At 39.9% G+C, this 24,008-nt stretch overlaps 1 protein-coding gene across 2 annotated transcripts in view; it reads right to left on the bottom strand.

Moving 5' to 3' along the window:
* commd10 (COMM domain containing 10) overlaps window positions 1–24,008 on the bottom strand; it is a 74,097-nt gene that overhangs the window by 48,299 nt on the left and 1,790 nt on the right. For both annotated transcript variants that reach the window (XM_051075147.1, XM_018674428.2), the window contains exons 3-5: window positions 23,485–23,595; window positions 21,826–21,981; window positions 19,094–19,204 (exon numbers count right to left, since the gene is read on the bottom strand). In XM_051075147.1, the coding sequence (XP_050931104.1) occupies window positions 19,094–19,204; window positions 21,826–21,981; window positions 23,485–23,595 (378 nt within the window). The remainder of the gene's footprint in view (window positions 1–19,093; window positions 19,205–21,825; window positions 21,982–23,484; window positions 23,596–24,008) is intronic.

Raw genomic sequence — 24,008 nt, 5'->3', positions numbered from 1 at the left:
TAGAGATGGGAGTGAAGAAAGCATCGTGGGGCTCAAAGTGCCTCAGTTCATTAAAATTTGTGTGGTTTTATATGAGTGTGTGTGTGTAAATAAAGAAACTCACAAAAGGAATATGTGAGAGACAGAGAGAAAAGGAAGGGAAAAAATAAAAGAGAGACAATATTTAGAAATATGCATGCTCACAGGCCTATGATGTATTTGTATGAATGAGCACGAGTGAATGGCTCATGTTTATAAAGTGCACTACGTACGCGAGTGTCGCACTTGTAATCATATTCATCCCTGTCAGGTCAGCCACAGTTTATACTGCCACTTCCAATGTAGTGGCTGTGACTTAGCCTCAAACAGCACATGGTATTTGGCCACTACTCTAATGACATTTAGCGCTGACCGATAGGGACCGCGTGTCTCTCCAATTAGAAGGAACACTCCACTGTATGGCAAGCTGTTAGACAAACCTCGACTCCTCCCTGCAAATTTGGGGATGAATTATTGAAAAGGGCAGAGCTGAGCACCTTGATGAGCTTGGCACATTCAACTGGCTGAATGGTCTGACTGACACAGCTTGAGGAAAGAGGAAAAATGCCACTGCTATCTCAGCAGCTCAGAGCATAGCTGGTTCAGTGGCTTTGTCTGTGAGCTGAGCCTTATCACGCAACCTACCGGACATTCACCCCCTGAGCCGACCTACGTGACAGAAGTTAACATCGAAATTCCAACAACAACTGTCTTCATGGCAGCAATTTGTCAGATACAGAAATGACAGATGATGGTATTGCCATATTCTAAATGCAAAATGTGAATCCACATTGCTCCCAGGAGTAAAGAGCTCAGTGCTTAGTACAGGAAATGCTTCAGGCAGACAACTATCTTCTGTGGATGTCAGTAACATTTGCCCTGTTTAAATATAGAAGCAAATTAGAAAAGTTAAACACTCAAGGAGAAAGTGAAAAGGCCACTGATATCTCAGCTGCTCAGCCCAGATAAGTTTTTTTATGTGTGCCTTAGCTGGTGTTAAGTATGTTGGAAAAGCAAGACACTTTCCCTTAAACTGATGTAACAAGGCCTCACTGCAACATTATCTTGCGTTTGACCCTACCATAGTAACACAGAGCAGAATAAAACTGTGCACGATATTTTACCATAATTAATCCCCAGTGAATCTGAAGCTATATTTTGTTAAAGATTCTTAGTCAATGTCACTTTTTGGTAGCAATAAATGCATTCAGATACACAACTGGCTTCAGGCAAGTATTTTCATTAAAACCATAATGAATCATAAGATGAACTCAGTGGCACAGAAGCAGAGAGTTCCTTTTGATATTCTGAAATAATCCAGCAAAGTCTGGCCTGAAAAAAAAAAAAAATCTGACTACCTGAAAGAAATGTCAGCTTGACTGTTGTGTTGGGACCCCATCATAAAAGCACAGCCAATCAATTGTGCATTAGGATACTGGGTAAATGTATTTCTTTGTTTTCAATAGAAGCAGACCAATAGAGACAATGAGAAAAACAAAACTGCACCATATCAAATAATAAATATCCTGAATATGTTTCTTGATTTTATGTTTATAGATATTTTCATACAAAGCCACAGCAGGAGCCGCTGGGACATTAATTGAAATGTCTAAACCCAGCTGATTGAAATCAAATTTGCATTTTTACTTTCTGTTATATTTCAAAAGGTTTCTTCCAATTCACTTGACAGCTGAATGGAAGCATAGCTACAGAGCCACCAAGATAACTAAACTGTTGTAGTTCTTGAATGTGAGCATAAACCTCTTTCATGTGAGCGTGTGTGTGTGTTTGAGAAATAAAGAGTGTGTTAGCCGTCCCCAAGTGTTGATTGAAGCTGCTGATGACAGAGCAGTGGCACGGGGTTCTTTTCTGTCGTGCTCCCCAGGCCCCTGACCCATCTAATTGGTTTTCAGTCTTTAAAAGACCAAGCCATCAAAGACGCGACTGTCAGTCTGACTGCTTTCACTTCTGGATTCAGCTCTCTCTATTATTAATGACTGACAAGAAAACTTTCTGAAATACACTCTCAAAGAGACAGACAAGAATCCAGACATGTATACGCACATATTCTGTGAAGGACATACTAGGTAGGTGATCATGTATGCATACTTACACATCCTCTGCAAGCACACACACACTGATGCTGGAAAGTACAAGCATACTGAGTATAAGTGCATTCAAAAAGAGGCAAGTCAGCCAGCACACCCTGACACAGCAAAGAGAATATATGACCAAAGGGGTGCTGCATCAGTGTGTGCCTATCTGTGGATGTGTGTGTTTGAGAGAGGAAACGGGAGATGGACAGTGTGTGTTTGCATGTGTATGTGTTTCAGAAAGAGACGGACAGATTTATGTGTGTGCATGTGAGTGAGCGTGTGTATGTGTTCAAAGCCTTCATATCTTGCCTCTGCACAGACTCTGCAGAACTGTTCTGACAGTGCAGAAGTACAAACACTGATACAAGTTCTGTGGGAGTTTTTTGCTCCAAACAATACAGAAAAGGCTCATGCTAGTGATCAAAGTTGTAGAATAACCCAAGGAAACATCACTGCATAATCCTAGCCATTAAAAATAGGCTCATAAATTCTTGTTAAACTTTGTTGCTCACGAAAATAAATGTCAAACACATAATGGACTTGGAGGCTTAAATGTTAAATTTAAATCACGCAAGCGTTTGACACGAAGCCTAAAACAAGAAAAAAGAAAAAAAAAACATGTTACTGAGATTTCAGTTGCCTCAAAATGACTTTTCCAGCTCCACAAATAGGCCAAACTTCAAGAACTCCTCACATAGCTAAACAAACAGCCTCCTGTTCAGGCTCTTGCACATCAAGTTGTCAGCTGACGTCTGAAGAAACAACTGAAACCACAACAAACAAAAAGCCTTACATGCATGCGTCTGCAGCCATCTCTCATCCCTTGTGCTTTGTTTTGACCAAACACACGTCTACATCCCCTCCCAGCTAATCTGCACCTATCTGTCCTACCTTACCATCAAGGCTACACCAGATAAAACGTGGGATCAAGTCTGGCTTTGATACTGTGGGAGGCCTTGATGCAGTAAAGCTGCTCCAATCTGAACCTGTTGTTTTTTTCTTGTTTGATGGGACTCCATGTCTACCAGACTGGCACTACTGGAGAGAGCTCAAACCAGGAGAGAACCTGGCTCCACCTATTTCCACCCACACATGTTCACCTACACACTACAAAGACTGCACACACACACACTCTTTTATCCCAGGCTATGTTTCCTCTTTAGGGTGCCAATCAAACATTCATAACCTGCTTTTGGACTTTCAGCAACAACCTCTTTCTCTACCTGCCTGTCTGTTTCCTTTCATCTTTACAATATTCTGGGAAAAAGAATCACAATATGAGTTTTGTCAATATTGCACAGCAGCGTCTCTTTCATTCTCCCTCTCTTTGCTACTGCGATAGTGATCCAAGCGATAAAGCCTGCCTCTATTATTAGCAGTGTAATAGAGGGCTGTGGTTGTGAGGATCTGACAAGGAGATGATAACAAAAGTGCTTACTCCTCCGTTCTCCCCGCGCTCCTCCTATATCATTTTAGAAAACAGTCGCAGTGCACCAGCAGATCATGGTCGGCTAATGTCCTTAGAATTTTACTGCTGCCACCGTAAGCAACACTTACCATTACTCAATTTGTGCGGACATTAAAAAGAACATCATTAAATTTAAGAATTTATCTGTTTTTCTAGTCTTCTACCATTCTCCAATAAATATCTGTGATCATGCACAATCAGATGCCAAATAAAGAGGAGAAATTAAGAAAAAGCCAGACTTGTCAGAGATGTGGAGGCCCTGAGCTGCTCTCAGGATTGAGCTTCCTATTATGGACTCACAGCTGCTTTGTTTGAGATTTCATATCTAGTGGTTTTGGCAGTTCTCATCCAAAACATGTACCTGTATTCTTAGAAAATGTCCCTGGGTGCTTTTCCAGACACATTTATCATCTCCCCCAAATTATTATCTTTGGAGAATCTCCAGATTTGACACCTGGTGACATCATGGAGTTGAGTCCAAGTTCACTGCGCTCAGGCTTCAGAGGAGTTTGTTCTTTCGTTTCCCAAATATAGACTGGACTGTGTTTGACCAGAGGTGCAAGAATAAACTGAGTAGAGACTCTTCTTAAAGGAAAATTATTATTTTGTAGTTTTGAACAGTTATGATAATGATGATATGCTTGCAAGAGTAATTACTAAGACCTGAGACCACAAAGATATTGCTTCTGTAAAGTCAGACAGGGTAAAGAAACATGAGGAGTCAGACAATAAATAAAATGGTTAATTAGATTACTGAAAACACTTTATTCTGACGTAAAACGAAAGTAAGTGCTTGCGAAATGTGTATAAGTTGTATGGAACCAGAATTTCCATTTTTGGACTAACATGTAATGTACAACTTCCAGCAGCACACACACGTGCGAGCAGACACCCACATACTAGGAAAGGCAACACAATGGAGTAGTATGGCAGAGGAAAAACAGAATGAACAGTGACCAATTAACATCTCAGCAGATACCAAAACATACCATGGGCCATTTCCCAGTTTGTGAAAATGTGTGAAAACCTACTGCTGAGAATGTGTGTGAGTTTTTCTCTATTGTTAAGATTAGAAAAGACACAAGAGCAGGAAACAAGATGGCACATGCTCATCCCAACAGGCTGATGTGACAATATGATTGTTACACTTTAAGTGTGCCTGCGCTTGTACTACGACCAGTAACAACTTAGACATGTATGTCTGTGTGTTAGATTGTAGTGAGTGTGGATCTGTCAACAGCAGTAAAGGCAACCAAAGCCAGAGTAGATTTCCAGGGGTGTGTGTATTTGGACCGCTGTGGGCGACTCAGAAAATCCTTCAGAACAACAACCACAAAAAGTTTCCCAGGATGCCACCTGATGTGTGCGTGTTTCTGTGTTTCCCACTGTGTATATGTTTACTTACAGATACACAATTATGGCTCGATTTATATACATTTACATCAAATGTATATATTTGTGTGTTTGTGCATTGTGTCTAGCATCCTCTTGTTTATGTGCGTGTGTGTGTGCGTGTTCTGCCAAGCCCAAGAAAGTGACATATTGGAGTAGCTTCCTGTATCTATAATTCATACCACAAGCTCTAAACAAAGAACAGAGTGTTCAGCTCCCATCAGACATGCTACAGGGGAACTGACACGGTTGCTAAAGCTGCAAACAAAATATAGCTGGATAGCTAGGACCTGGAGCTAATAAGAGGTATTACAGACTGTGATAGTAGAAAAGAGCACACAGACTGACAGGCAGACAGCTGACAGCCACATGTGGAATAAGGGATACTATTTTCTCTCTGTCTCTTTTCCTCCCCGCCTTGATGGATTTTCTCTGACCCACATTATCAGGAAACAGGCAGGCAGACATGTGAACAGGTCTGAATATGACTCAGTGTGCTGTCTACACTGAAACAAAGGCTCTTTCAATGCCATTCCATACTTCTTTAATTGTGATAGACACCTGTAATCACCCCATGCTCACTTGGAGGATAATAATGCAATATTTAGAAACACAAGCTCCAATCATCCTCCGAGGGAAGATGCAAGTTTCATACCTGTTGTCTGTCGAGGTTTGTATTGGTGCTACATGGGAAGAGGCTTGTCGTATTAGTCATACTCACCACTCGTCTTTGTATAAATAAAATAAATAAAATAAATAAATAAATTGTACCTTTTCCTTCAAACAGAAGGTTGGAAGACATACAAATGAACAGCCAGTCTTCTAGATACGAAACAAAGATGATTCAATTCTTACAGTGGTGCTGATTTTATAATAAATGAATTGTCAAGCAAAAATTCTACATGTGTGCTGTTTCTAATTTCTTCATATCATTACAAATTTAATATTTCAAAATTTAATATAGGGACTTTGTTTGATACATGCCATAGTTTTAATGATTAATTGACTGTATAATCAACAGATTAGTCGAAAGTGGACAGAATTTGCACCCTAAACTTATAGTACGTTCAGGAAAGTATTTACAATTATCTTGCCTTTAAAAAAAAAAAAAACACTGGTGCACTGTCAATGGCTACATTTTAAATTTAAAGATGCAGCTGCTGCTCTTAATGTTGACATCATGTGTCAGTTTCAGCAGCACTTGACAGGCTATAACATTTCGTATAGTTGATAAAATCAATGGGGCGTGCTGTTGCTTCTATTTATTCAGTGCATTGAGATGTCACAATGGTTCCATAGGGCCTTCTTTACATCTGCTCCCGTGGGCCCGAGTTTCAGTATCTCCATTACTTCTGTAATTAAAATGCTACATGTTGTTGATAGCAGGTGACATATGTGGTGCTCTAAACACACAAATTGTCATGGGCTTTCACTATCAGTGTGATGCCGGCTCCAATTATCACAAGGACAAATGAGCAGGCAGATGGGGGGTATGTTCATTAAGATGTAAAGATAAACAGAGTGGGGGAGAGGGTAAAAAGAGGTATGTCAAATTTTGAAAAAAAGAGAGATGAGTGATTGCAGAGATGGCAAGATAATGACAGTAAGAAATGGTGTGGATGTGGCAATGATGGAGAGGGAAAAGTGGCTTTTCGTAAGTGATGGAAGGATCATTCCTTATCTATTCATATGTCACTGTGACTCATCCTTTAGAGCAGCCAAAAATAGCTTTTTCACCAACTGCACACACAGTATGTTTCTCCTCTCATTCATTCTCTTCAACTCAAACAGTGAGCAACAATCAGGGAATGTGCAACTGAAAGTAGAATGATAGGGAAAAAGTTGAGTGTGTTGTGCACAGGTAGGAAAGAGAAATAAGTATAATAAATGGCTTATCATCAAAAATTCACCATGCTCGTACAGAGAATGAGAGGAGAAACATACAGTGCTCTGAGAGAGCACTGTTACAGCTGACACACACTTCTCTAAAACTGTAACTACAGGCTCATGTGAGACTGTTAACCAGGATTTGTCCACTATGGACTGCCATGACCTGCATTATGGTCCCACAGACCTACCCCCTCCCCAGAAACATGTTTAAGATTGTTGCTCATACAGAAGCTATTTCCAGTCCATAATCAATATCTCTGCCACTGTTACTGTTCTGTTTACAAGAAGGCTTTCTGTTTGAGAAAATGTAAACACGACTACTTTTGTTTATGCTATATACATCGATCAACCACAACATTAAAACCAGCTACTGGTTTTAATGCTGAATGGTGTATATATACAGCAGAGAGGAAAAGAAATAAGACACAGACACAGGAAGAAGAAGAAAAAACCTGAATCACAGGCATGGAGAAGCAGACGAAAACACTTATTTGAGGTTTAAAAGTAACACGTACAGTAAAGTATAACCTATTTGAATGGCACCTGACTAAGAAAAAAGAAATGTCTGGAAATAGCACGGTGCTTTCACAGTGTTTGTTCACACCTCCCACACCTCCTAGATGGAGGGTGCAAACATTGAAGAGAGACAAATCACATTAAGCACCTATAAACTGCCGAACCCTGAATTGGAATGACTGGAGCTGGCAGTTTATCCGTGGGCACAGGGAGCTATTTATCCCAGGTTTACTGTTTACAAGACTTTCAGCTCAACCCTCAAGCCTTTCAACTCTTGAATTTAGGCCATGCCCACACCAATGAGGGGACATCTGAAAAATGCCTTTAACATGTAAAGCAGGTTTCTGACATACTGGCTAACATATTCTAGCCATTTTTTAAAAGCTTGCTGTCCATATGGAAATATAACAAATGTCTTAAAAATATTCTTCTTCCTTTTCTGTTACTTGAATCACTGTGGCAACAAAGTGGTGCATTAAGTTAACCACTTAAGTGTGTTTAAAGGTATAATTGTTATTCTGATATTATGGTTGGTATTTTTTAGCAATAGCACTCAGTGTATTTACATGGAGTAATTACCTCCCTTGTAGTTTTAACTGTTGGGTTATTGTGGCAAGGTCTGCCATTCCCACACTAGATTCAAGCTGCTTTCACACAAACTATATAACCTCACTTTTCACATTCACCTTCATTCTTCCACAGCCACATCAGAGCTGTGTTACTGAGTTATTGCTGATGCAAAATGAACATTTCCTGCTATTGTTGCTTCACATTAAAAGCATTCAACTGCTGAAGTAGTCACAGGGAACACAACGTATTTGTCACTAAGGTTAGCGCTAACCGTAATCATTCACCAAAGGTTCTCCTACAAGGCAACGGTCAGTGTCTTTTGTTTTTTTGTCTGTTTGTTTTTGGCAGCATAACAATTTTCAATATTGCAGCGAGAAATGGAACAAGAAGGCGCAGCCACACTGAGTTGTTCAATAAAGAGCTGCAGGCGACAGGCAACACACCTCTAACTTCTCAGCAAGGTAAACAGCTTCTGGTCCTGTGGTTCACTGTGGGTTTAAAGAATGAATGCTGAACACAGCATAAAACCAGATAACAGTTGCTCATGGCTGATTATTGAAAAACTTCATAATTTAGACAACATGAGTTTCTTTGTCTGCACTGTAAAGAGATATGCCAGCTGCTGTTCCACTGCATTTATTAACTAAGTAACTGCTGAAGGAGTGTTTGCTGCTGCCACCAGAAACTGCATGTTGTCAGCAAATCAACCAGGAAATCTCAGCAACTCAGCGTTCCAGCTTTAAACTGAAGACTATTTTGGCATACAGTACATGGCTGTATCACCTCCAACACAGGACAACATAATTATAGAGATACATCAACACCTGTACTTAAGTCACCTTATTGACTAATGAAATAAATTATCACAGAAAGTGGTATAGGTGACAGTTTGTGGAAATTCAACAAATGTAATGTTCATATTTAGAAGTTTCTGGTGTGTTAAGAGTTGCATTTCATTGTAGTAGAAACCAAATGATATTTTCACCCATTTACTGATCTGAAATACTCAAACATTTCCTAAAATTTATCCCTGGATATTTTTTGAACCCAAAATAAATCTTCATGTTTAAGAGCATCTAAATCAAGAAGCTTGACGCTGCAAAGCCAGGGAGAATGGAGACACTCAACAGCTCAAGCGCCAAGATAAACAAGCCAAGGAACACGAGCCGTGTGTGAGCCATAACACGATGAATATGGTGGTGGCAGCTAGTTACCGCTGCCTGATATGGAGAAAGAGGGAAGGAGCCTTGTCATGTACCAGCCTCTTCTGCCAAACCCATAAACTCTGTCTACTTCCCAACAGGGCTGGGAAATGATGTTCTAACTGAGGAGCCAACCACTGTGAGAAAGCTGTACCGGCTAAGTATTGAATCTATGATGTGAACTAATATTAGATATATCCATTTGAGATTGTGGCTCTGTTTGCAGACTGCACTGAGGCCTACAGCAGTGATAAAAAAAAAAAAGTTTTACAAGTCAAAACTCAAGTTTATTTGTTCAAACTTGAACTCTGGATCTGCTTACTGCTACATAGTCTGAAAAAGCTGTGTCAAACCTTAATCTTCTAAATGTGTGTGGGGTGACTTAAATAAAAGCTGAAGCTAGGCAACATCTTGTAGTGTGAGCCTTAACTAACCATCGGCGTGCCAGGTTCTGGGATAAGTGGCACTCAACCCCTTCAGCCAAGGCCTCCATTTTGAAACAGTATGCATTTTAATGTATTAGGTTGGCAAAAGTTTGGAGTGGGGGTCATGGGCAACTAAGCTGCGTGTGGGTTTGTACCTCTGTGTGTGTGTGTGTGTGTGTGTGTGTGTGTGTGTGTGTGTGTGAGTGTGAGGAGGAGAGAGAGAGAGAGAGGAGAGAGAGAGAGAGAGAGAGAGAGAGAGAGAGAGAGAGATCGCACAAGAGTAACGGCTGCTATTCACAACTGTAAGGCCTATTTTTTCCACTATGTGGCAGAGCTAGAAGATTGCCAAGGCAGCCAGCCTATGCCCCCATGGTATGTAGACACTGTCGTTCTCATACACAAGGAGAGAGGGGGGAGGACAAAAATGTGTGCGTGCGTGTGTGTGTGTGTGTGTGTGTGTGAGTGTATGTGTGAGAAAGACAGATCAAGAGAGAGAAGAGCTGGGGAGAGTTTGCAGTACAGCTCGCAGAAGACAACATAAGCTGTCCCTCTAATGAAGCAAAAACATTTCATCATTAAACAAAATCCAGACATAACTATGGTGTCATCAACAAATATTCTGCAGTTTATGATAAGGGAAAATTATGTCTTCCATTTCTTTACAATACTATTCAGACATTAGGGAGCTAGGCAGTGCTGGTTGGAATTAGAACAGAAATTAAGTACCATAGGTTGTCATCAAATGTCAGGTTAGCTTTACAGTCCAATTTGTTTATTCTTTAATCAGCTATTTACTATTTAAATTGTAATTTTGTACATTTTTAGGGGAAAAATTTACAAAAGTTCTTGGTCAACAGCTTGTGCTTACACAACATTTTTCATTTGACAACTTTGATTCCTTCAGTTAAAAGAAAATCATGTTTTTGTTTCTTGCAATAAAGTCTTGTCTACACAGGAGGCTTCAGCTATGTTTTTCTTTCATCCATCTCACAAGTTTCTGATGGAATAGTTACACTTCTACTTTAATGAACACCAGCACAGTATTTGGTGTTTCTCATACGCTTTATGCTCATAGCTGCAACCTGAATTGTATTTTTACACTTCAAGACTATTTTCTCCAGTTTTACTTGTTTAACCACAGTGACTGTATTTTCTGCTCTGAGCATTGCCAAAACTTGGGAGTATACTCAGTACTGTACTTGAACACAACCTATGTAGACACTGAGGACTGAAGCTGTTGCTGCTTCTCTACTAGTTTGCTGCTTTCACAGTTCCACCTGTGTAGACATGGTCTAAGGTATCGAAAGACACAATGTAACATACTGAAAGGTATTAGTACCAAATTGGATTGCTGTCAAAAAATCTCAAGTGATATCCAGCCATATACCAAATACTGTACATGCTACTCTGAACCTTAAGACCATTTTCTAAAGCAATACTTTACCTTTTAACAAAACAGTCAAATACCAATGGAACATCAAAGAGGCTGGGTGTTCAGTAAGACACTGGTGACAATTTGTTGATACAGGCGGAGGAAGCACTCTGTGCCCTATCATTGCACGTCGGATGACAACAGTGCCAGGCTCCAACCCACTCATTATAATCATTATTTCAAAGAAGGGAAGCGGCCTATGGCTCATATCCTTTCATTGCCATTATATCCCGTCACAGAGCGATGCAAGCAGACAAAGACAACTGTTGTCAACATGAAATGCAGCACAGTTCGGAAAACAAAAGAATGCTATGATAATCAAAACAGAAACGACATGAATAAATACCCAAACCTGTTTGTGATGTGACAATATATATCTGCAATATTACAAATATTTGGCATTTTCATAAAAAAAACCCAGCCTTTTTACCCCGTGTATGACTATCAGCCAACTTTCACTGGAATGAATGGATGTGATTTGGCTCTGTGCTTCTGCAATCAGTGCGTCTTGTTTAAACTGAAATAGATTTCTCACCCCAGCATAGTTCAGCCAAGAGGCAGAGCAGCTTCTCTAAAATAAACTCCAACAAAAAAAACTGAAATGAATAAAGAAAAAAAAAAAACGCACACACACACACATCTGAAAATCTCAGTCTTAAGCACTCTTTAACCATCGCTACCGGCTATGGCAAAATGGCACCACATTATCAGGGGATTAATGATTATTTCACAAACTGGGTGTGAAACAAAACAGGCTGAATAACGAGAGAGAAATAAAAGCTGATCACAGGAGTGGGAGATGTGAGAATAAAAGGGGGATGTTAAATCAATGAGATTTAAATGGGAGTTGCAGTTGGATTTGTGGGTTTGATGGCTTCCCTATCTGGGTGTCAAGCATGTACCGTGGGTGTGCTAAACAACATCCAAACATCCCCAAATCCCTGAGGCGCCTTTTGAGAGGCAAAAGAATCTGGGAAAAGGGACTGGCGGAAAACAGAAGTGGAGGTTAGGCGGGGGAGATGGGGTGGGTGGAAGAGGGAGATATAGAGTGTGTGTAATGGGGAGAGAGAATCAATGGGTACCCCCAGAGCACATAAAAGCCATGACATCATCGTATGGCACGGAGCAAGAAGTGGGGTGGCGAGGAGATGCTGGAGGGGGTACAGAGGGAGAGGGAGACGGGAGAGACGAGAGTACCCACAGTCACCAATTCTGCCTCTCGGGGCCCATCCTCTGGAATGGATAAGAGCCGAACAATGTGCTCTCAATGAATGGGATCCCAAATCCCACAGAAGAAAAACAAATCACCAGTGGGAAAGGGGGAGGGCGAGGGAGAGATGGAGAAAGGGACAGAGAGAGATGGAGAGAGAAAGGGACCCTTAAAAAGATGTGCACACAAAGCAACAAAGCATCTTGGGACATGTAGAGCAAGGCAAGTAGAGATTGAGACAAAGCTGCCTTTGTCCTTCCTGGCTGGTGGGTGGCTTGGTGTGAAGGATTTGAACGTGGTAGCATTTACATCAGAGCTCTCCAATATATTGATTGGGCCATGTAATCCCTCAGATGATCAATGAAAAGGTTGGATCTACTCCGGGTGGTGTTGTTTGTTGGGTCTACATGACAAGAGCATGTGGGAGGCAAGAACTGGGCTTTACGTAACTCGTCAGGGGAGCTTTGAGTTGCATTCAAAGTTTGGCCTGCTGCTAGTGATGCCGGTTTTGACAGAGACACGTGAGGCAGCGAGGGATGTTCAGGGAGCCTCTGATCACAGCACCTCCTCGCAGAAGTCAAAATGGGATGTTTAATTGCGTTCCTCATCACACAATGTTAATAAATAAAGTCACAGCCTTCACTGGGAGGGTTCAATATGTGCGTGTGTGTGTGTGATTTCATGCGAGTGTGAGTTGTTGTGTGCTTTCAAACAAAGAGCTTCCGTTCCTCCGTGATTACAGCACTGGCGCTGTAAGCCAGAACAGAGAAAATAAATTAGAATCACAAGAAGAAAAGTCTTTCATGTCTGATGCTTTGATAACAAAAACAAGCAGGTTTCACACAAACTAGAATTAGTTGGCTTATAATTCGGAGCTAGCTGGGGACAACTTGACACAAAAATTTCAAACAACAAATGGAAGATTCACTCATGAATAAGTCCCAAATAAAAGAAGGGGAAGAAAGAACTGCATTATGACATTTATTTTTTGGTTTAATAAAAAAAGGAAGACGTGAGAAAGAGAAGCAGAGCGTCTGTTGAGGTGGAATAATGCAGATGTGAAAAGAGTCAAAAATGCTGCTTCGGCTCTGGATCTGCCAAAAATGTGATCTTTCTGACAATTCAGAGCACTTTTGTATGAATGAGCATAATTAACAGCAGTGCTTCTATGATGCTTACAGGCACTCCTCCTATGAGAAATCTGAAACAAAAGATACAGCTGGAGCTATTCTTTGAGCCTCACATTCACTGAAAGCTTACTGAACAACTGTGGCATCATATCCACCTTGCACAACAAAATAAGGTTATTTTCTCTTTTCAAGAGTTACAAGAAACGGACAGTTGACAAACTGCCGTTTTTTTGCGACTCAATATATTGATTTGGTTGTATGTGTGACATTCAACAAAGAGCTCTACCATTTTTGAGCAATCAATACATTGATTAGTCCACAAATATCAATGCTCATTATGATTTTACAGAGCCCAAAGTGCATTCTTCAAATAGCTTGTTTTGCCCAAACTAACATAATTTTTTCAATGATTAACACATCTAGATACAGCAAATATCTTGAATTTTAGCTTGATATATTACTATTTTACTGTCAACCAACCAGGTGACCAACTAATCATTTCAGCAGTAAGGAGAAGTGAAAAATACTTTAGGACTGGGAATTGAACAATCTGTGTTACCATTTTAATCAAAATACCACAAAAGTCTACAAAGTCATTCAGTAACTTTAGTGCCCTACTGAGTGAAGTGGAGAGTCCTGCTATGGGAGAAAATTGTCCTTGCTCAGAAATTTTAATTGAATGTTCAGGGGCCATAAGAGGAACATAAGAAAAATCTGTTTGGGATTTTGTCTTAAAGCTGTGTTAAGTCATTTTTCTCCCTTCTGTGGTTTGTAACTCAAAAGAGCTTTGCTTTATCAATTCTCATCAAGTCTGTCTGAGGCCATCAGCTACAGATATCCTTTGAAGTCTGAGCCAGCATGTACAAGCTACATTAGCTCACTAGCTCTTACCCCGTGCTTTTTGCGGCCTAGCGTGTCCACAATAAATATTGAAATCACGGTGGCTGCCTTGCAAGTGGGATGTTCTGTATTATAAATGTCACCCTACCCTTGGTCGATGGAGCAGTGGCTCATTCTAATGCCACTGGACAGAGACACAGAAAGAGAGAGAGAGAGAGAGAGAGACACCACGACTGGCAAGGGAATTCAACTCTCAGACTCATTAAAGCAACATCAGAGAGTCTGCTTGCATGTTTATGAATAAAAAGGAAAATGGATACTGTGGAGAAAGGGGGACAAAATGATAGGGAGGGACACAAAAAGGGGGAACAGAGAGACACAGAGAGAGACAGTGAGAAAGCGAGAAAGCAAGAGAGCGAGCCAGCCCTCTGTTTCAGTCAGTCTCTGTTTTGGAGTATAGTTTCAGTAGCAAGCACAAGCACACTAGACTGTAGACCCCTGCTGTCTAGCTTTATCAGTGACTGCCAACCTGGGGTCATTAGCTGATGAACAAGATCAGGGAGAAGAATAAAAACTTTTTTGCTCCTTATTTATTAGGACATCTCAGCTTTTTCTTAAAAATAAAAAACTGACCAGTTTCTCCTCCTACAAGTTATTCAAACTACCCAACCTGAAAAGGTAAAGTAACTCTGTCTTAAGGTGCTTATAGCTAGTAGATTTATCTAACCTCTGATGAGGGGGACCTGAGTTGACTTTCATATCTCATTTACAAGCCAAATAGGCTGAGGACCAGTGTGCAAGACGACTCCTCTTGCAGCCTTTGAGGCCACTGGAACTTTCCCCTGCATGTTGTATAATTTTGGAATAAGGTAGCTCTTACTGTATAATGTTGACGTTAGTCCATGACAGTGCCCAGAACCACTATCTAGCGTTCCCCCAAATGATTTATCAATGCAGCATTTTGATACAAAGACAGACAGTCAGTAGTAGTTTCTTTAAGTGCTGCTAAGAATATGACATCCACTCATTAAAAGCTTCTCTCTCTCTCTCCATCAGACATTGCATTTGTTCTTTTATGCCTGGCATACACTATACCTCGAGCTTTGTACTGCGCAAATTAATAGGGCAACTAATGTTATTATTAGTGGTCAGCTCCTGACTCTGCAGCCAAGTATTTTTAGCCCTGTAAATGCTTACCTCAATCATATATATAATGTTTCATTCCTAATGTCCCTGTTATTATCTTTGTCCAATGCTCAGCTACTATTTGCTTGTTCTTCTTTGTGATTTTATGGCAGAGACGAACACCTAAATCTACAAAACTAATAATTTTGCTGCAACTTTTGACAGTTTCTTTGTTGCATGATACTTGTGGGGCATATTTTGAGGTCTCCTAAGCATGAGATGCTGAGCAGCACAAATACAAAGTGAATCTGAAATTCAGAAACCTAAAATGTAGTGGAAAGGAGACATGTACGTGCTAAACACTCCAGTAGCCAGGAGAAGGTACACATACACACACACACAGCAGGTACTGGGCAAAAAGCCACCCATTGGCTCTTTTAGTTGCCTCTCTTCAAGCAAAGCTTTATCCCACAAAGACCAAACCTCTGCAGACAGCACACCTCAGAATTAAAATGGGCAGATTGTGTACTTGTATTTCAAGGTCTGACCAGCTGGAAAAGAATTAAATGTAGTGTAGATAGCACAATTACCAAAAAACCCTCTACATTACTGATAAAAGCACAGATTCCTGGTGCTTTTTCTCTGTGTTGATGAATGGCAAACTCTGCAAACCATTAATAACTGCTACTGTAACCGCCTGAAGTAAGGAGACATCCCATATTATACTACTATTACTACCGCTACAACATTTACCGACATTCACTACTGCCATTAATCAGCAAGAGTAATTTAAACAAATCCCCAATCCTCCTCCACATGTTCCATCTTTGCTGTCACTTCCCCATCCTTCTCTTCATCTACATCCTCTCCCAATGTCATCTTTCTGTTGTCATTCTCCTGTTTTCCTAGTCTTCTTTCCTCAACTTTTCATCCTTCCTATCACCTTCCTCTGCATCCTCACTTCCCTTCCTTCTGTCCCATGCTCAGATCCTGTTTCTTTACTAACTTTCTTTTTTCCCTCTGACAGAAGATCACTGAAGTCTTTTTCTGTCTCAGCTGCTTCTCCTTTGGGACAACAAACAAGCTATGCAACAGGTCTTATATCATACCTAAGCTGAATGAGGCCATTTCCACCCGTCCTTGAGGATAAACTAGAGATGTCGCTCTCAAAACATTAAGGTGTGGGTGTGAGGACATTTACCTGCAAGCAGATTTAATGTAAATACTTCTGCAACACAACAACTTCCCACTGAACCCAATACAAATCTAGTTTAGGAGAACAGCAGCTCCCGTGGGTGGTATGACTGCTGCATGGAAGCAGAAACAGTGATCTATAATATCAATACATATTGTTAGTCCTCACATTTTGGAGACACTGGGGAAATTGTTACAAGAGGAATCCTGGACAGTAAATATTTAAATGAAAACAGAAAAACCTAAATGTCCTAAAAAGCAGTTCATTCAGCTCTCTAAATATGCCTTCAAACATCCCCTCCGCTGTACTGTAGATATACTGTATGTCACATATTGTTTGGAGAAGGAAATGTGAAGCTCTTTGGCAGTCCTCCTCCTCCTCCTCCTCCCTCCTCTTCCTCCTCAGGGAGAGTGCTAATGAAGCAGGAGGCTGGTCAGATGGGAGAGTCTCTGACTCTCCATTTGGGTTCCAGGCAATCAGTAATATACAGACGGCCACCCGTGCCTTCCTTTCCATCTCTTTCATTTTCCTTCTTTTACCCTCTTCATCTTCATTATTTTACTCCCTATGTCCTTTTTTATTTGTTTTCACCTCCTCTCCCTTATATCCTTATATTCATTCTCCCCTCCTCTGTCCTCAGTCACCTTTAATCCTCTAATTTCTCCTGTGAGGAGTTTTGCCTTCCCCCTCTCTTTTAAACAGTTAGCAGTGAGGGTGTTATAAATCTGTGCTGTAATTAGTATGACACTTGCAGCTGAATTTCATTTCTATTCACAAGTAATTTACTTCTCAGTCATCGCAGTGTTTTGACATTCCAGAAGTTGCACTGAGCAGTTCTCAGCAAGTTTGGTAGAAAACAAACTTACTGTAATCAGGAAACACCAATGGATGGAAATTTAAAAAAAAACAAAAAACAATGTGCACACTCAAACTGCCTTAACACAAACTTAAATAAGGTATCCATCGCTTAGATACTTTACTGCCCCAAGGGATTCTTTCCAACCTGTGAGACAACAGTGCCCCCTGCAGCTCACTAGAGGACGTGTACCTCAATAACATCCACTGAAGTTGATCCCTCCACACTTTTAACCAGCCTTGTTTTAGCCCCCCAGCTATCTCCTCCCACTAGGGGAATTGTGTAAGTGGATTTAAATAAATTAATGCCTCTTTTGCTAGCCTAGGGAAAACACAGCAGAACAGTCCAAAACAAAAAAATTCCTTCTGCTATCGCATTCACAAAGATAAAGAAAAACATATATTTTTTTCTAGCTTACGCCTATAGGCCCACATTTAAGGCAGTAGCAAATTTGAATATGTCATGCCTAATTCCACGTTTAGGCTGAGCCGGCATTCTCTGGGGACTGAATACAAAGCAGCGTGCAAGAAAGACACTTGACTAGTCAGCTGGAACAACACTATCCCAGCTCAGGGGATAATCAGTCCCACCATTTTGTGACAAAAAACTGCTTTAAAAGAAACCAGTCAAATGTCTGAATGTCATAACTAAAAATTTCAGTATCCATGCCAACAAACAGCAGTCCTGTGTAGCATTTAAAAACTAGAGGATACATTTAAAACATTTGTCCAAACAAACTTGATTAATCTTAGTTCTCTATGTGCTCATGTTTAAGGTTGTCAGAAGAATCAAAACATTAAGTCTAGATAAAATATTTCAAACAAATCACACTTCAAAGGTTGAAAATCACAGACTGTGAAAAAGAAACAGCCTTGTGAGTTCTCATTCCTTTCGCTACAGTTACAGAGCAATCTTTCTCCCAGTGGAAAAGAAAGAAATGAGTGAGGGAGGCTCATGAGGTCTTAGCTATTAGAGTAACTACATAGCATTAGCTAATTGGCATCCAAACAAACTCTAGTGAATACAAATGAATGGAAACGGGGAAACGCTAAAGTGGAAAATCTAAAGTTAAAAGCATATTTGTATCATGCCTCTTAGTATGTTCCTTTATGAACACAAATAGTGTTAGGCTTCATTAGTATGCTGAACCAAAATCCTTTATGTAATACTTTGTTCTAAATTGACACTAATATGCACATGCAAAGGCTGAGTATTAAAAACATAAATAAGGAACCTATTGCCTCACTAAGGCAGACATCTAGACTAAATCTAAAACATACTGTAAACAAGCCTGGATACTGCGCATAAATGGACACAGTTCAGTGCTAGTTACAATAAGACCCTTCAATAAAATGCACACACTGTCTAATTCTAGCTGCAGAGTGTCTCTCAAGAGAACAAAGAAACCCTGGAGGGTTCAGATAACAAGCTCCCTGATCTCTGGTCTTTACACTACAGTTACTCCGGAGCCAGATGTACGTCTACCTCTGGGTCAAGACAGACACCAGTGGGATTACCATCTATTAGCAAAGACAGAGCGACAGATTGGAGATGCTTCTCATTTGCTATAAACACAAAAGAGGTCTCTGATTACAGCAGACACCACAGATTTTTTGTAGTGAGTGTGTTTGTAATAGATGAGTGAAGTAATAAGAGAAGCAAAGCAAGAAAAATAACTACTGACCTGCACAAAGCATTTGTATGCATACTGTATATGTGCGTTCATACCTCAGAGTCTTCATTGCGGAGCCCCAGTTGGAGGACAGCACTGGGAGATTTCAGTCTGGCTTGGCTGGACTGGGCCATCTGCAGGTTCAACTGCCAACCAACATACTCCAGCTGAAACACACAAATGGTGCCAGACTTTCTTTAATATCAACATAGCTGAAAGGAAGCGTTGCACTTTTAATGTTAAACACACTTGATACATTTTCTAGAATCTATGAAAAACACAAGGGTACTTTTCCCACAAAATAACAGTGGAAGCAATGTTTCTGAAAAAAAAAAAACTACTTGTGTATATTTATGCATACACTGAAAATTTAGTAGTCCTTTTTTCAATTACGCTCTCACTGTTTGACCTAATCATTATTATTAATGAAAATACAAATAGAAACCTCTGCACATGAAACTGTTAAAGATAACAAAAATAAATGTTTGACCTTTCTTGCGTAACTCAGACATTTAGTTCTATTTGTTCTGAGGCTGAAATTCATGATAATTTTCTCAATTAATCAGTTGATCTATTAAACATCACAATATCCTAGAGTACATACTAAATTGAGTAAAACCCAAATATATTCAATTTACTATAATGTGAGATCACTTTTTAGAACCTGGAACCATCAAATCTTTGGCATTATTGCCTGAAAAATGTAAACAGCAAATCAATAATCATAATTAATTTTCTTCTGATGGACTGTATTGATAAACGAACTTGTTGCAGTTCTGATTTGCTCTTGATTTTCTGACATATTGTTGGTTTAATCTTAATAAGTTGTAACTTTCTCACTTTTGTATTCCTATTTCATGAAGATGAGACTGCAAACCCAACAAGATTCTTCAGCTGAAAATAAGGTGTACACAAGTTATTAATAACATGTTTGCTGACCATGTACAGACCAGATGACCTATACAGTCAACATTATTACTAGAAATCCCCAAATTATCACATTTATTAATATGGTCATTATCACATTGTGAACATTTACTGCTGTACAACTTTGCTTAATCTCCTAAAAGTATAAAGTTATCAGATAATCATTCTCTCATCCTAACTTTTCTGCAACATCTCCAAATGTGAAAAAGGCCTATTTGATGCTAAAACCTTGTCCTGCCTCCAAACACCAATCTCACCGATTCACCAACCTGCCTGGCTGGCTGATTTACCAACAGATACCTCATCAGTCAGCTGTAGCAGGGTGATAGATTAGCAGCACTGAGTCAAGGCAGGGCAGTTAAGTGTTTTATGATGCAGAGAGAGGCCATAATAATAAACCATGTGTGACTTATGGGGTCTGGATGCCACCATAGCATCAGAGGACAGGTGTGAGGTGGGGAAAGGCTGGGCCACATTATTCACAACTGGAACAACATCCACATTAGCATGAATAAACATCACAACTCTGTGATGCATTACTCATTTTCGTTATGCATATGCAAATGAATGCATTTAAAAAGGTATATCAATAAAATCAATTAAACTAAATAAATGCATATGCTGTATTTAATTTTATCTAATACATAAATGACTAAATAAATGACTAATCATCAAAACAAATAGTACAGTATCAGTACCTTATTGATGTCTATCCTGTCTAATTATGTTCTGTATTTCCTGCTTTCCTGCTTCATAATAATCATCACTGATCACTCCAGACAAAAACAAATCTCCTAACAGAGAGTAGTATTAGTCATAAGAACAACTGGACTGGCTACTCAGACCAACATAAAGACTTACTGGGATGTCCTGTCAATTCCAACAGATTAAGGAAATTCAAGTGAGCAATGCACCTCAGCAATGATCAAACTATGGAGAGAAAACAATCTTGATACTGGTGACACATCGGGCCACACTGAAGCCAGATACTTGCAGCTCTGATTGCAACTGCTTTCTCTCCACAGTCCACCCTTATTTTGATCACCCCCTGCAAGTGTTTGATTGATAGTGTCACTTGTGAAACAACGGGTAAGAATTTTATGACATATCAGGAAGAAACGAAAAGGTGGCGGTTTGTGCGTGTGCTGGTTTGTTGAATGGCAAAGGCATAAATCCTGTAAAAGAGCCTAACATCTCAGAAATGACAACACAAAATCCTGCTCTCTATACAACAAGGTTGAGGTGGATGAGCAAACAACAACATGTCAGTTATACACAACCTCTTGAGCAACTTGACTGTTGCCCACAGTCAAAGCAATAGCAGAGGTCGTCTTGAGGATCAATGGCTGTCATGGCCTTCTGCTGGCGGCAACAAATTCATGAGGGAGGAAAGATGGCTTGCGAGACACAGGCAGGTGAGACGTCTGAAAGTGTGACAGCAGCAACAACTCCAGCATAATGTGACTGATGCGTACATGCTGCTTATTTATTCTGTGCCTGATCTTAATTCCCTTGCCTCTGAAAGCAGCACTGTTTGAAGTGTCGTCGCTTAATCAAGTTATAGAGAGGAACACGTTTTAAAATTAATGTGACAACTTGTGTGAAAGGACCCTTTGTAAACCAAACAGCTGGAATGAATTCACACAAAAGCAGTCTTAATATGGATAGTCTGATGCTAATTCTCAATTTAGTATAATGTCTCACTAAATAGTAATCAATTCAAAGGGATAAAACAGTGAGAAAAGTAGCTTATAATTACACAGTGACTGGGGGTGCATTAATCTTACATTTTGGTTTAGAAACATGGTCAGGTTTCGGTTAAAATGGTGTCATGAAGGAAGGTGTAGGTAAAGTTCAGTACCTTCTTTGGGGCAAAGATATTGTGCTTTAGCTTCTCCACCAGCTCAGGTCCAGCTGTGGCCCAGGTTTGAGAGAAAACCTCAGCCTTGTCTGGGTTTAGATGAACTGCCTCCAGCTGCTGCTGCAGAGATGCTGGCTTTACATTATGATACACTGCCTACAGAGGAGAGGAGGCAAGAGGTAGAGTAATTACAGTACAATAAATACCACCATTAACTATGTTTTCTGCAACAGATCCCTCTAACAGTCATGTTCTTATTCGTATTCAACCTCAACACTGCTACAATACAACAACTCACAATACAACAGTGACCCCAGCTGGAGAAACAGGCTCCCAATGTGATCCACACTAACACACAAAAAAAGCTACAGACACTACTGTAATTTATCTTTCTTACTACAGAGTTCAGCTCTTATCCGATTTCTGCACACACTGAATTATTCAAAATATATAATTAATCAAAGTTCTCAGGTTCAACCACAGATGAATGTGAAACTTGTAAACTATTCTCTTGGGAGCACCTGCCCAGCCACTGTAGGTAATAACAGTCACTCTGCTTGGTGACTTAGTGTAATCTTCTTTTGTTGTGTTTTTGTTTTGTTTTGTTTTGTTTTGTTTTGTTTTTTGAGTATTCCGTTTATTTTTCCTGTTTACTTTTATATATAACGTAAACCAGAGGTTCCAGTCTTTGACCCCAAAATAATAGGGTCAGAAACTCGCCAGGCCCACTATCACCATTAGTTCACGTCCGCAGGAGCACAGGTGATGTTTCTGTGTGCTTGACGACCAGCGGACTCCTACATTGTTACTGCCACCAGTAGTACACCAGTAGTACATTTTTATTATTTTTCCTCGTTCATTAAAATGTTAGAATCACCAAATGAGATGGGTGGGCACTTTGCTCGGAGAACAGCAAGTCCATTCTGGGTTCAATTTTGCAAATGGCCACTCGGAAGTCATCCTCCACGTTTAGTCGCGTTGCGTATTTATTTTTAATTTAGGTCGGTACCTCTCCGCTGGGCTCTCTGCTTTGTTTTTGGTCCAACGTTTTAACCAACGTTTAATTTTTTGACAAAAAAAATGGGCCTAAACCTTAAAAGACAAGGACACTGACTCGAGCTAGTTTGCAAAAAAAAATGTAAGATAAAAAAAAAATTAGCTACGTGCGCACGTGCAACGTTTCTCGTGGTGCTGTAAATTGACCTGATGCAACATGCTGTCGTTAATCTGTCGTAATCACCTCAGGGGTCAAGTGGAGACAAAGAAAAGCGTAAGGCTGATGACATTTTTCTAAATTGTGTAGTTGAATTTAGCTAAAGTTTCACTGTCTGTAAAAATTGTGGGTAAAATACACTTCGGTGTATTCTAAATCAAACTGTATTTGATTTATGGAGGAGAAGAGAGTCCCTACCCCAACTTTGGGAACCAATGGTGTCTACATTGAAAGAGCATGTCTAAGTGGTTCAGAGTCCTCATGTTGATTTTCTATATCCAGAGCAATGAAAATCTTCAATGTAATAGCTAATCTTGACCCCTTAATATTCATAAAGAACAAACACCTAAACATAGCAAAATCACAGTCACATTATAAAAAGCATTAGAAAAAATCCTGTAAAAAAATATACTGTAATAAAGGATTGTCTGATGATTCACCCTCACCTGCTCTAGTATGAAGGCAGCAGTTTCCAGGACTAGATTAAGAGCCTGTTTATCCAATGAGAGAGCAGCCTCAAGTTTTTGCTCCTCTTCTTCACTGAACGTCCGCTCTTCCTGTGAAGAAAACATCATTTACTGTGAAGACAAGAAAAGTTCCTCAAAAGATCACTGTTTTCAAGAATGAAAAATAAACAATATATATTTTTTTTATTATTATTTTTTTTTTTACTTCCCAACAATAATTCCTAATGATAAAATTAACTAAAATTAGCATGACCTGGACCTGAACAGATGGATGTGGTGATGATTCATTAAAATTACTGTAAGGTTTTCAGTAAAACTGACATTTGCCCATTATGAGCCGATGAGTTTCCTAGCTATTGTAGCTAGTGGTTTTTGAGAAACCCCAGTTCAGTGCTTTTCAAGACTTTTCAGCTGCTGCAGATACCCTAGTGAGCAATCATGCAAAACAGCCATCATTAATGTTATTAGTCACACCTGTGCTTCTCAGCTATGACATTTCAAAC

The sequence above is a fragment of the Lates calcarifer genome, linkage group LG13, assembly GCF_001640805.2.
Source record: "Lates calcarifer isolate ASB-BC8 linkage group LG13, TLL_Latcal_v3, whole genome shotgun sequence".
Lineage (NCBI taxonomy): Eukaryota > Metazoa > Chordata > Actinopteri > Centropomidae > Lates > Lates calcarifer.
The sequence above is the reverse complement of the archived record's forward strand: the minus strand, read 5'-3'. Positions and strand labels throughout refer to the sequence as shown.